The sequence below is a fragment of the Bacillus rossius genome, chromosome 2 (assembly GCF_032445375.1).
Source record: "Bacillus rossius redtenbacheri isolate Brsri chromosome 2, Brsri_v3, whole genome shotgun sequence".
Lineage (NCBI taxonomy): Eukaryota > Metazoa > Arthropoda > Insecta > Phasmatodea > Bacillidae > Bacillus > Bacillus rossius.
In genome coordinates, this window is record NC_086331.1 from 5818049 (window position 1) to 5831409 (window position 13361).

Below are 13361 nucleotides of genomic sequence, written 5' to 3' on the forward strand. Positions count from 1 at the left end.
CTTGTACACAGGTGTCTAAATTCGACAGACAAACTTAGGCTGCATGTTCATCACGACAAAATAAGTTGCAAACATCTGTACAAATAATAGTCTAAAGTGCTTCCTAAGGGCGTATGTTAAGTCTTTGAAATTGGAGCTCAGCAACACTTTTAATTTAAATCATACAGAAAGTATTTAAGGTGCGACACTAAGCATCTGCATTATGTTCAACTGAACAAAGTTCTACACCACCGTACAACTTGTCGCTGTCATAAAATTATCTCATTGAAATAATGTTAGGTAGTAACACAGCGCAAAATCATGTGGAAAATAAAGATGATAAACCCCAATACTTCAATGAAATTAATTAGATGTTTTCTACTTATTTAGTCGAGATGAACATGCAGCCAGTTTGTTGGTCGAATTCAGACTCAGCCTGTATATGACAACATATATTAAATTATTCACCTAACGAATAAGAAAATATTTATAACTGTTTCTGCATAAAAAAAAGTTATAAGCTATACAGCATTCTTACAGTATAAGATTCATTACATACAAATAACTGTGTACAATACAGTAAAATAAACATTTTAATCTTACCTCCATCAATTGATTCCTTAGCCTGTTTTGAAGTTCTTAAAGGGTTAAATATAAACTCAAAAATTATTCCAGACACCATGCCTCCAGATAATGGTCCAAACCAGTAAACCTGCACACAGAAAACACAAATTTTAAAATTTTTGCATAAGAGAATTTAAGGATATTTCTGTGTACCTATTTAATTTTAATGAACTAACAAAATTTTAATTATTGTAATGGTTTATAACTCAACAACTTGTGATACCTAACAACATATGTTCTGTTACTTTCCTGTTAGTATAGTTCTCATTTAGTTTCATTTTTGTCAAAATTAACATTCCAATCCTAATTTTAAGTAACCTATGTAACCAATCTTTCTTATATCATACATTACTCTAAAATAAAACTATAATAAGTGACCTATTAAAAGTGCATATGTTCTGTGGGGTCTGAGCCCATATTTTTTCTACAGAAGATATTGATAAAATCCTTGTTTATTGAAAACTGGCAACTTCAAATTTTTGAGTAACTACAGCAATCCAAGTCCATGAAGGACTTTTTCTTAATTCCTTGATAGATTACTACTTGCTAGAGATAACAATGTTTCAATGAACTCATTTTTCTGACTTTCAAACTACAGGTTATCGTATTGCATGTAAAAATAAAATAAGTAAGTAAATACATAGTGAGCGTTCAATATAACATACTTGTATAGTATGGCTACACTCAAGGATTAAATTGATTCAGGTAACTCAGTATTCTATTCCAACTCTCATAGGAAGTTTAAAATAATTTTATCTGGTTCAAATTTCAGATTTTTTTTTTAGGTTGGATATAATCACCAGCTATGATCTTAAAATGATGTACTACTTTCCATAATCACATTATTTTACTAACTTTGATGCAATTAAGTACATATGCAAAGACTTTGTATTAAATATTGATGAAACTGCTGTGGATACTGGAACAATCCACTATGGCTTTGACAGCTATCAAGATATCAAGATAAAATATGAAAATGATCTCAAGATTTTATTTACCCATAGATCATCCCACTCGTTCATGACGAACGAGGGACCCAGCGCTCTGGCCGGATTCAGAGCAGGAGCCTGAAACAACCACAGTCACCATGTGTTCATGTGTTGTTCTAACAGCAGCAATCCATGGTGGCGATTTTTTGATTTTTTTTCCTAACCTAAAATTAAAACTAAGTGTGCTGGGGAGGGTTCCGGGTTAGGGTGGGAGACTAAGTGCGTCTCAGGCCGAAGCCCATACGCTCTAAACATGCAGGGTTTAAGCCATGCAGGGAGAGGGTCGCATGCATGGTGTGCTAGGAGGGGATTGGCCAGCCATGGCAGCGATTGGCGCCATGACTAACTCCCCTCACTGACTATACTAGACTAAAACTAGATAAGTTGAGCCCAGGTAAAACCTGCATAGACACAGGGACAACCCTGGTCTCTGAAATGCGGGATGCAAAATTTCATTCATTAATTACAGGCGGGTTGGCTACGGGAATAGAAGGATGGCTCAGGAAGAAGAGTTGGAAGAGTAGAAAATATCTACTAAGCAAGGGCGGGCACTTGGACATTTTTGTCAGCATTGGGGGTTTTGGGCATGACTGGTTGTTAGGGGGCGACTATCGTCGTTTCCCGACAGGCTGCCAGCCAGCCACCATGGTGGCATTCCCAGCACTCTCGTAACCTTAGAACGAGTTTCATGTTCTCACTGCACATCATCAACTAACCATCACTTTAATTAACATGTTTATAAAAACACACACGCACGCTTACTTTTCCTTTTTCTCTGCTTTAGGTAGTTTTCACACTAATAAATGCAGCCATTAGCACAACAGAAGTCCACCATAACTCGAGTGTACAAGTAAGCGTGCATGTTCTTTTACAACAAAGAGAGGTCCTGAGTACCTTATGCTTTAAAAACCCAGTGTGGTTAACATTAACGTCATTATCATGGAAACCAGTCTCATTTCATTGTTGTGTTTATCAAGTTTATTCATTTGACATTAAAATTTGCTAATGCTGGTGTTTCCAAACCATTTTTGCAACAATAATTTAAGTGCATACTTTTGTAAAGCGTTCTAGAGGCTAGAAACACATCAACAACACTTCCAGTCTACTAAAAATGCTTTGTTACGAAAAAACTGGACATCGGTTTAGTTTCTTGTAGGCAGAAGTGATAAGGTGACTCTTAAAGCTCAGTCTCAGACGCCATGTTGAATTTTTCATTTTATCGTCATTACTATACTTTAAGGGTTTTTTTTTTAAATTCTAGCCTGATACCCCCTTGCATTTGTTGTTCTGTAAGCAATGTTTTCAACAGATGTTCAGCAAGTGCTATAATGCATGTAAAAAGTTGCGCAGTTTTTGTGATTATTATTACTTTACACCTATTATACTACACTTGGTGATTATCTATTGAAAATATTGGTGACACAATAACAAATGTGAGGAAGGTCTCTTGTTAAAATTTCATAATTAGCCTTAAATAAAAGTAATGACCAGAAAATGAAAAACTCGACATGGCGTGAGACAGAGACTTAACGTTATAATGATCCTAGAACTCACGATACTGGAAAAAAAAACTTCCAGCTATGCAGTAACCTTAAGATGACCATAACCCATAAATGAATGCACTCATTTCCTGATGAGACAATGTCTATTATCTATTAGTCTATTATATGTTTGCAGTCCTTCCAGGCAGTTAGAACAAGGCTGGCTCTTGTGTCAAATCAACATATTGACTGACACCTTTCAGTATTCACAATTTATAAATATTAGTTTCAGTCTTTTGAAAACTATTTAAGAATACAATTTGTAATGCACACATTGTGGTAATGTCCACAAAACTCTTACTCCAGGAAAATAGGCTATATGACTGGGTATCTGGTTCAAAAAATTTAATAACATGTGTCCTAAATGAGTAGTTAAGCTTTCTAAAAGGTTCGCTTGCCTGTTAAAAGTCGTACCTTGGCATGGGCATTGTGATGAGAGTGGCAAAGGGGTTAAAAAAGTGTGATATGAATGGTTTTATATGGGCTTCGAAATTTTATAGTAAGTTTATTGGGCTGAGAAATGTTTATTTGAAATGTTCTTAAAACACGTTAGCAAAAATGTATTTGTAAACTACAAAATGCTTGTGAATGTGCACACATGTTATCAAATTCAATTTTTTTTAAAAGGCACCCTTTTTTTTATCAGAACTCATACACTTTCTCTCATTTTTTACCCAAATTTTCTTTTTTATCGAACAGACACAAATATTATTTCTACCAAATAAAAGTAATTTTTGTTACTAACCAACTTATTTCACTAACTTTTTTTTTAATCTCTTTCTTTTGGGACATACAATTTTCTAACATCTTCTAACAACTTTATACACACACACACACACACATACTGTCCTCTCCCTTGTAACCATGCTGCCAAACATATCCGTCTAAATGTGTTTGCAATGCTCCTGTTGTTCTTTTTCCTTTTCCCACATTATGCTTGATATCACTCCACATACCTTCTACTGTATCTGTACAACAATTTGTATCAGTTTTTAAATTCCCATTCGTGATTAACTGTGAAATGTTCAAAACCTTCATTTTTCAACCCGCCATCAGCCTTCCACATATATGAATATATGATGATGCCTTGTTTTACATCTTCTTTGATTACTGTACACAATGTGTTCTTGTCTTTTTTTCTACTACCTTTAATATAATTCATTTCTTATCTTTCCCTTTTTGGACCCCACCGAATACCCATTCCCCTTTCAAATTTTTTCCCCTTGTGATTTTTTTTCTTTCCGAAACAACTTTCATCTACTTCAACGATAACAACCTCTCTCCTAATTGGTTCTTTTGTTTCCACCCATTTAGTACACATCTCTCTACAAAAATTGCACCGGTCCATGACTGTTCCGGACTCTACGCACACTTTGTGCACAGTTACGTTAATAGGATGTTTCCAAGCCCACATGTAGGTCAGTAATAATACATCTTTAGCACTGAATCTCGATTTTTTGGACCATGTTCCTTTCCTAATACTCCAGATGTTGTCTTTCCTGCAACGCCACATTTTCCTTTCTTTGGTTCAACTTTCTGGGACATTCGTAAGCTTCATCTCCTTATTACACTTTGCACAAATATACCTTTTTTCTAATAAACCCATTTCCTTTGCATATTCCAAAGCTTCATCTATGGCACCCAATAAACTCAATAAAAATGCAAAGTTTACTACTACTCCCACCTGCCTTTTAACCTTTTGTCTCCACTTTCATAACTGCTTGAACTATCACTACTACTATTACTAAGCTCTCGTCCACGTCTTAATCTTCTAACACCACTTGCTCCTGCCTGAACCTCATCCATTTTACTTTTCAATTTCATACTCCCGTTTCATTCTACTCCATTCCCCGTCAATTCATCTATGATTCTCCATTACACGACTTTTACCTTCTGTAATAACATTACTTTCTAATCTTTTATTTCAATACCTATGTACATTTAGCATTTGCTTAAATTGCATTCATATAACACACACCAACCTCTACTTGCTTTATTTTTTTACTCAAACAACATATGTTACACAACTCCCTCTTGAACTTCCAAACCTACCCCTAACATCCCAAACAATAAAAGACGCTCATAATAAAACAACCTCTAGTTCTACCAACTCTAAACTTACATTCCCTACGTCCAAACTCTTACAGCTCCTAATATGACGTCTCTACATTTCCCCTCCGTGATTCTTAACCAACAGAAAACCAGTATTGAATATAATTGAGCCCAAAATGGTTCTTACGAAGAAATCAGCCAATGGAAAAGCAGATGTTGATAGTACAATCACAGATGCCAAATGAATTCGCAAAATCTCTGGGTCTCCATTAACAACCGAACAAGATACGTAATTATTTAACAGTATCACTCGGCATATGCAGGAACACAAGTCGCTAGGGAGGAGCGCAACGCGGTTCATGAACCCCGAGACGAGCAGGTCTTTAGCGAGGAGCAAACCACAGGAGCTCGCCACTCACCGACACGAGGGAGCAGGCCAGGTAGGTGCCGCCAATGAGGAGGGACGACACGCCCTGAAACCTGAGGCGGGAGTTGGTCCACACGAGGTAGGCGAACACCACCAGGAAGGTCAGCAGGAACTCCATGGCGAACATCTGCCAGCTGCCCAGCTGCGACGGCAGCTGCAGCACCGGGGTGTGTGGGCTCTGGGCCATCACGCTGGAACATGCGCGCGGTCCACTTCACACTTGAAGCGCCCAACGGCTCATCGGTAGGGGCATGCAGATTTCGCGAAAAGATTTCCAGACCAGATGAAAGTTAAAACACTGTAGCACCGTCTGTGTTTCGTGATTGGGTGAGTTTCTCCCAGGTACATATCGATTCTAAAAACACCAATCAGAGTGATTCAGTGCAGAAGTAAACGTGTCCTGAGTGGCTCGGTCAAATAAGTCAACGACTTCTCTCGCAGACGACCGCCAATCACAAGGAAGAAACCACAGGCGCGGGTATACCTTGTTGCAGTCTAATAAGTGTTCATATATTTTCGCGAAAAATGCCTGCCCCCACTCATCGGTAACCCAGTCTCCAGTTACAGGAACACATAACACAAACCAGGGATGTTGGGAAGCAGTCGGTCATCCTATTGTAACAACCCATTCACACACACACCCGCTGTCTTACCTCCATGGATTGATGATGGATGATGATGGATAAAATTGCATCGATGGATAAATCGAACCATCCAGGAAACCTAACCTCTGAGCAAACAGGTTAGACAGAGGTGAAATGTTAATTTTAAAGTAGGCTGGAATCTTTCATTACGGTCACTTTCATGTATCAGCCAAAATGAATGGTGGGTCATTAGGTGGCCCAGTTAGCATTGTGTGCTTACTGTGAGCTACTATGTCTCATGTCCCAAGCTGTCCCTAAACACAATGTCTCTTCTTGTCCTATTGATACATCTAACTTTTATAATCTGACCTTTGGTCACATGTCTCATAAAGGAACACGTGAATCGTACTGAGGACATGTCCAAATTTGTTTGAAGTTAGTATAAGCATCTGCATACTTGTTCCCAAAAGTGACGTTACAAGTGCTGTCCAAACAGGTGGTGAAGTATGGTAGTGTGCAAGTAAAATATACTGTGTTCTTCTCTCATACTTCCATTTTGAAAACTGTTTTGTAGGTTATATTTAATTGAAAACTTTATAAATTAAAATAACTCGGAGACTAAATTTCCGTTTATATGTTACCAGAAATACAAAATGTAATGAAAAAATATTTTTTCACTTCTATAACAAAGTTTCAACACATGCCAGCACATATACAGATCATAACTTACAAACTGTTTTAATTCATAACCACTGTTTTCTTCTATACCATGTGTTTATTATATCAACATATTTAGCACTGTTTGCAGAACCCTTTTAGGGTTTACATTACTTCCAACACTTTAATAACTTCTTACATAATTCTGTGTTACTACATAACAACAACAGTCGCCATTACATTACCTAACTTCATGACATGTTCTATCCAGTGTGTCCAACTTATGAAACTCCTCCAACACCTTCCCCTTTACTATGATGTTTGAATGAAGTGTTGTGGTGGTTTGCTTATTCTCCCACAGCGTGTCACAGTGGGGATTTAACCTGACCTTATTCCTTCCTTAGCTAAGCCCCCGTAAGCTGGATCCATCTCTTCCTCACTAAATCCCCTGAATGTTTCCTCTTCCTCTGCCTGGGATGACTAGCCTAATTGACATTCTTGTGGTGTACATCTTGTGTTTGGGGTTGGCCTATCATTCTATCAGTCACTTTAGCTACTGGGACTTTTACACTCTGCTAAATTGCCTTGAAAACTCTCTATGAATTCATGGGCACTATGTACTCCCTCATTTGATGACTGGGTGTAGGCCTATGATTTTCGAATATGTTTGGTAGTTCTCCTGACAACACTACCTTCACTAGTCATTACTAAATAGGAGCGGGGTGTTTTATGCTTTCTTATGATCCTTCCATTTTCCCACCCTTCTCTCCTATCTGTACTTATTATAACTGGTTCTCCTGGGCTGAAAGTCTGTGTTGTACTGCAAGCAGGTTGATTGTACCATTGCTGAGTTGTTAGTTGATTCTTTTCTAACCTAGCAGTTACATCTCTCTGAACTTTGGGTTCTAGATTATAGTGGGTTGTTGGCAAATTCGACCGTAGCATTCCTGTATTCAAGTAACAAATTTCGCCAATCCCTACAGTCCAACCTACTTTTCCTAAATATGTTCTTAGCGATGCTTACAGCTTTTTCAGCCTGCCCATTACTTTGGGGATAGCATAGGCTGGACGTTACCAGTGTGCACTGGATGTCATCCATCTACTGTTTGAATTGATACGAATTGAATGGAACATTATCAGAGAACACTACTTTTGGGTTACCATTCCCTTTTAGTAGACATGTTGTCAGTCTCACTAATACTGTGCAGGCGCTGAACTAATCCTAACTCAATGCAAGCCTCAATGCCAAAGATTGGACAAGAATTTGTTTCTAACACAACGAATTTTAGTGGGTGGTTCACGCCACTGATAACACATTCACATTCTACAATACCCAATGGTGCTAGTTTAGTACCACCATAAGCAACTAAAGTTGCACTAGTTTGGTACATTTTACTATTACTTTTGATAGACCTAAATATGTGCTCTGGCAAAATGTTAACTTCGGAAACTGTGTCCAGTTTGAATAACACTGTATGTCCCCCAACACTGATAGCTTGCCTCCACTCCTTCCGCTGAGTCTCATTCACTGTCTCCACTCTAATGTGGTCGCAGAAAAATGAGTCGCCCATGTTGTTGTAGCTCTTGTCTTCAAACACTGTGTGTACTTGAGAAGTTTGCTTGAACTTACGGCACTGCTTGTAAAAATGCCTCTTCTCTTGGCACTTCATACACACTTTTCCAAATGCTGGACACATTCCATACCTGTGTGACCTGCCACATTTCCCACATACCTGGTGCCCGTAATAGTTCTCTTCTTGGTGTTTACGAGTACTCCCATCACTTTTGTCATTCAGACTGGGCTTATCGTTAAATTTGCACCACTCTGAGCCTGTTGGCTGTTTCCTTCTAGCAGTGTGTACAGCGTCCACAGCCACGGACTTGTGATCCTTTTCTTCCAATTTCCTACTGTGCATCTTACTCTGCTCTGCTGCTCGACAATCACAAATTGCGTGGTTCAGGGTGAGGTTTTCTACCCTTAGTAGGGCTTACCGAAGTTTACTATCTAGTATTCCCACTACAATATGGTCACGTAACATACTGTCAGTTAGATCCCGTACCCACATTTTTATTGCTTTTTTAGCTTCCGTGAGAAAATGGTCGAATGTCTCTCCTTCCTGTTGGCAGCACTGATTAAAGATATACCGCTCGTAAGTCTCATTTCTCTTAGGTGCTGCATAATTATCAAATGCTTCCACGAGTTTATCATAATTATCCAGGTCTTCGTCACTCAAGCTTAATGTTGAGGCCAAGTCTATAGCATATTCCCCGGCGACGTTCAGCAACAACATTGCCTTCCGTTTTGATGCTGCCTTCTTGTCGGCCGCCGTAGCTTCAACTGGCACTGCTGTGTCATTTCCACTCGCTCCCATAGAGCTGGAAATGCCTTTTGAACCGAAGCCACTTTTCATGTACATTTCCATCGAGGGCAAGTTTGGGTAGGAGGTTAAGGCACCCAGCACCTGCAAGTTCCGCCATTATAACTTACCTTCGTTGGCGTATATTGATTTCACAATCACTACACATGAATGCAACACTTTTCGAGCGATTTGAGACCATGGTGGTCTTGGTGTTCGTTCCTTGTCGCGTAGGTCGACACCGATTTCCCCATTTTTAAATTCATAACCACTATACCATATGTTTATTATATCAACATATTTAGCACTGTTTACAGAACCCTTTTACGGTTTACATTACTTCCAACACTTTAATAACTTCTTACATATTCTGTTGTACTACATAAATACTTTTTTTTTTTTATATATTAATGTGGCCTACAGCTTTCGCCAACAGCCAAAGGGTCATTATTTTCAGTGTGAATCTCAATTTCAACTCGTTTTCAAATATCAGAATATGTATGGTACACCCATGCCTTACCCGGGACTCGAACCCAGGACCCCTCGCACCGTAAGCCGGTGTGCATCCGACTACGCTACGGAGGTCGGCTACATAACAACAGTCGCCAACCTAACTTCATGAAATGTTTATCCAGTGTGTCCAACTTATGAAACTCCAACAAAAACTAAGGTAGAAAATAAAGTAGCTTGCAATAAATTAATGTGATTATAACTGAATGTAAAAAATTATAATTTTTTTAAGTAAAAATATTTGCAGGGATTAAATTTATTTAGTGATAAAATAAATGCTAAAACTCTGTGTATCTGGCTAATATAATTTATACAGGCCAAAATTATACATATCCAAACTGCTCTTGACCTATACTACAAGGACAGATAAAGTATTCAGGGTCCTAAGTACATGTGTAGGTACTTGAATTCGGACATGATCTAAGTTAATTGGAAAAACATGCTAATAGTATTAAGTTAAAAGAAAACTGCACAGGAGATATGTAACTAATGCATAAGCAACTCAACTGAGAACAAATAAAATATGAAACAACTACCTATGGTTTAAATAGACAAGTGTTTTGTAAAACAATATAAATTTTGGTTGTTGAATGCATATGTAATTCAGATTTGTTCATTGACCAAAATACCTACTAATACACTGGGGCCTTGTTCCAGTTAAATTGATAGTTTGTAAATTACATTTAATGTGTCATATTTTGTAAGATTCTAATTGTTTGCATACCGTAAAGCACTAGTGATCAGAAAGTACAGCTGTAGTTAAAAATAATGTGATACCTACAATAGTATTAAATTTTGAACACCCTAATTTTATCTTTGTTCAATTTTTTTGGCAGTGTTTCATATTAACATAACCTAAATGGTTTTCAATTTTTAATAGATATTCACACACATTCTATTTCAACACACCGGTATATAATTTTTTTTTGCATATTTCACATATAAATTCTAAAGTAAGACAGTAAATACAGTAATGTAGCTGAGGAGCTAGAAGAGAGGCATGGCGTGCTATGCAACTACCTGAGGAGTGTAGGAGAGGCACGGCAAACTATGCAACTAGCCGAGGAATGTAGGAGAGGCCCGGTGCGCTATGCAACTAGCTGAGGAGTGTAGGAGAGGCGCGGTGCGCTATGCAACTAGCCGAGGAGTGTAGGAGAGGCACAGCGAGTTATGCAACTAGCCGAGGAGTGCAGGAGAGGCGTGGCGAGCTATGCAACTAGCCGAGGAGTGTAGGAGAGACGCGGCGCGCTATGCAACTAGCTGAGGAGTGTAGGAGAGGCGCGGTGCGCTATGCAACTAGCCGAGGAGTGTAGGAGAGGCGCGGCGCGCTATGCAACTACCTGAGGAGTGTAGGAGAGGCACGGCAAACTATGCAACTAGCTGAGGAGTGTAGAAGAGGCACAGCGCGCTATGCAACTAGCCAAGGATTGTAGTAGAGGCGCGGCGCGCTATGCAACTACCTGATGAGTGTATGAAAGGCGCGGCGAGCTATGCAACTAGCCGAGGAGTGTAGGAGAGGCGCGGCTAAGAGCGCTATGCAACTAGCTGAGGAGTGTAGAAGAGGCGCGGGTCGCTATGCAACTACCTGAGGAGTGTAGGAGAGGCGCGTTGCGCTATGCAACTAGCCGAGGAGTGTAGGAGAGGCGCGGCGCGCTATGCAACTAGCCGAGGAGTGTAGGAGAGGCGCGGTGCGCTTTGCAACTAGCCGAGGAGTGTAGGAGAGGCGTGGCGCGCTATGCAACTACCTGAGGAGTGTAGGAGAGGCGCGGCGCGCTATGCAACTAGCCGAGGAGTGTAGGAGAGGCGTGGCGCGCTATGCAACTAGCCGAGGAGTGTAGGAGAGGCGTGGCGCGCTATGCAACTACCTGAGGAGTGTAGGAGAGGCGCGGTGCGCTATGCAACTAGCCGAGGAGTGTAGGAGAGGCGCGGCGCGCTATGCCACTAGCCGAGGAGTGTAGGAGAGGCGCGGCGCGCAATGCAACTAGCCGAGGAGTGTAGGAGAGGCGTGGCGCGCTATGCAACTACCTGAGGAGTGTAGGACAGGCGCGGTGCGCTATGCAACTAGCCGAGGAGTGTAGGAGAGGCGCGGCGCGCTATGCAACTAGCCGAGTGTAGGAGAGGCGTGGCGCGCTATGCAACTACCTGAGGAGTGTAGGAGAGGCGTGGCGCGCTATGCAACTACCTGAGGAGTGTAGGAGTGGCGCGGTGCGCTATGCAACTAGCCGAGGAGTGTAGGAGAGGCGCGGCGCGCTATGCAACTAGCCGAGGAGTGTAGGAGAGGCGCGGCGCGCTATGTAACCAGCCGAGGAGTGTAGGAGAGGCGTGGCGCGCTATGCAACTACCTGAGTGTAGGAGAGGCGCGGCGCGCTATGCAACTAGCCGAGGAGTGTAGGAGAGGCGCGGCGCGCTATGTAACCAGCCGAGGAGTGTAGGAGAGGCGTGGCGCGCTATGCAACTACCTGAGTGTAGGAGAGGCGCGGTGCGCTATGCAACTAGCCGAAGAGTGTAGGAGAGGCGTGGCGCGCTATGCAACTAGCCGAGGAGTGTAGGAGAGGCGCGGCGCGCTATGTAACCAGCCGAGGAGTGTAGGAGAGGCGTGGCGCGCTATGCAACTACCTGAGTGTAGGAGAGGCGCGGTGCGCTATGCAACTAGCCGAGGAGTGTAGGAGAGGCGTGGCGCGCTATGCAACTAGCCGAGGAGTGTAGGAGAGGCACGGCGAGTTATGCAACTAGCCGAGGAGTGTAGGAGAGGCACGGCGCGCTATGCAACTAGCCGAGGAGTGTAGGAGAGGCGCGGCGCGCTATGCAACTAGCCGAGGAGTGTAGGAGAGGCGTGGCGCGCTATGCAACTACCTGAGGAGTGTAGGAGAGGCGTGGCGCGTTATGCAACTAGCCGAGGAGTGCAGGACACGCGTGGCGAGCTATTCAACTAGCCGCGGAGTGTAGGAGAGGCACGGCGAGTTATGCAACTAGCCGAGGAGTGTAGGAGAGGCGTGGCGAGCTATGCAACTAGCCGCGGAGTGTAGGAGAGGCACGGCGAGTTATGCAACTAGCCGAGGAGTGTAGGAGAGGCACGGCGAGTTATGCAACTAGCCGAGGAGTGTAGGAGAGGCGTGGCGAGCTATGCAACTAGCCGAGGAGTGCAGGAGACGCGTGGCGAGCTATGCAACTAGCCGAGGAGTGTAGGAGAGGCACGGCGAGTTATGCAACTAACCGAGGAGTGTAGGAGAGGCACGGCGAGTTATGCAACTAGCCGAGGAGTGTAGGAGAGGCGTGGCGAGCTATGCAACTAGCCGAGGAGTGTAGGAGAGGCGTGGCGAGCTATGCAACTAGCCGCGGAGTGTAGGAGAGGCGCGGCGCGCTATGCAACTAGCCGAGGAGTGTAGGAGAGGCGCGGCGCGCTATGCAACTAGCGGAGGAGTGTAGGAGAGGCGCGGTGCGCTATGCAACTAGCCGAGGAGTGTAGGAGAGGGCGGCGCGCTATGCAACTACCTGAGGAGTGTAGGAGAGGCGCGGTGCGCTATGCAACTAGCCGAGGAGTGTAGGAGAGGCGCGGCTCGCTATGCAACTACCTGAGGAGTGTAGGAGAGGCGCGGTGCGCTATGCAACTAGCCGAGGAGTGTAGGAGAGGCGCGGCGCGC

At 42.4% G+C, this 13361-nt stretch overlaps 1 protein-coding gene across 1 annotated transcript in view; it reads right to left on the reverse strand.

Annotated features, from left to right (window-relative positions):
- LOC134529056 (neurogenic protein big brain-like) overlaps window positions 1–13361 on the reverse strand; it is a 146857-nt gene that overhangs the window by 18042 nt on the left and 115454 nt on the right. Inside the window, exons 3-5 of the mRNA XM_063362758.1 lie at window positions 5605–5803; window positions 1602–1670; window positions 583–691 (exon numbers count right to left, since the gene is read on the reverse strand). Of these exons, the coding sequence (XP_063218828.1) occupies window positions 583–691; window positions 1602–1670; window positions 5605–5803 (377 nt within the window). The remainder of the gene's footprint in view (window positions 1–582; window positions 692–1601; window positions 1671–5604; window positions 5804–13361) is intronic.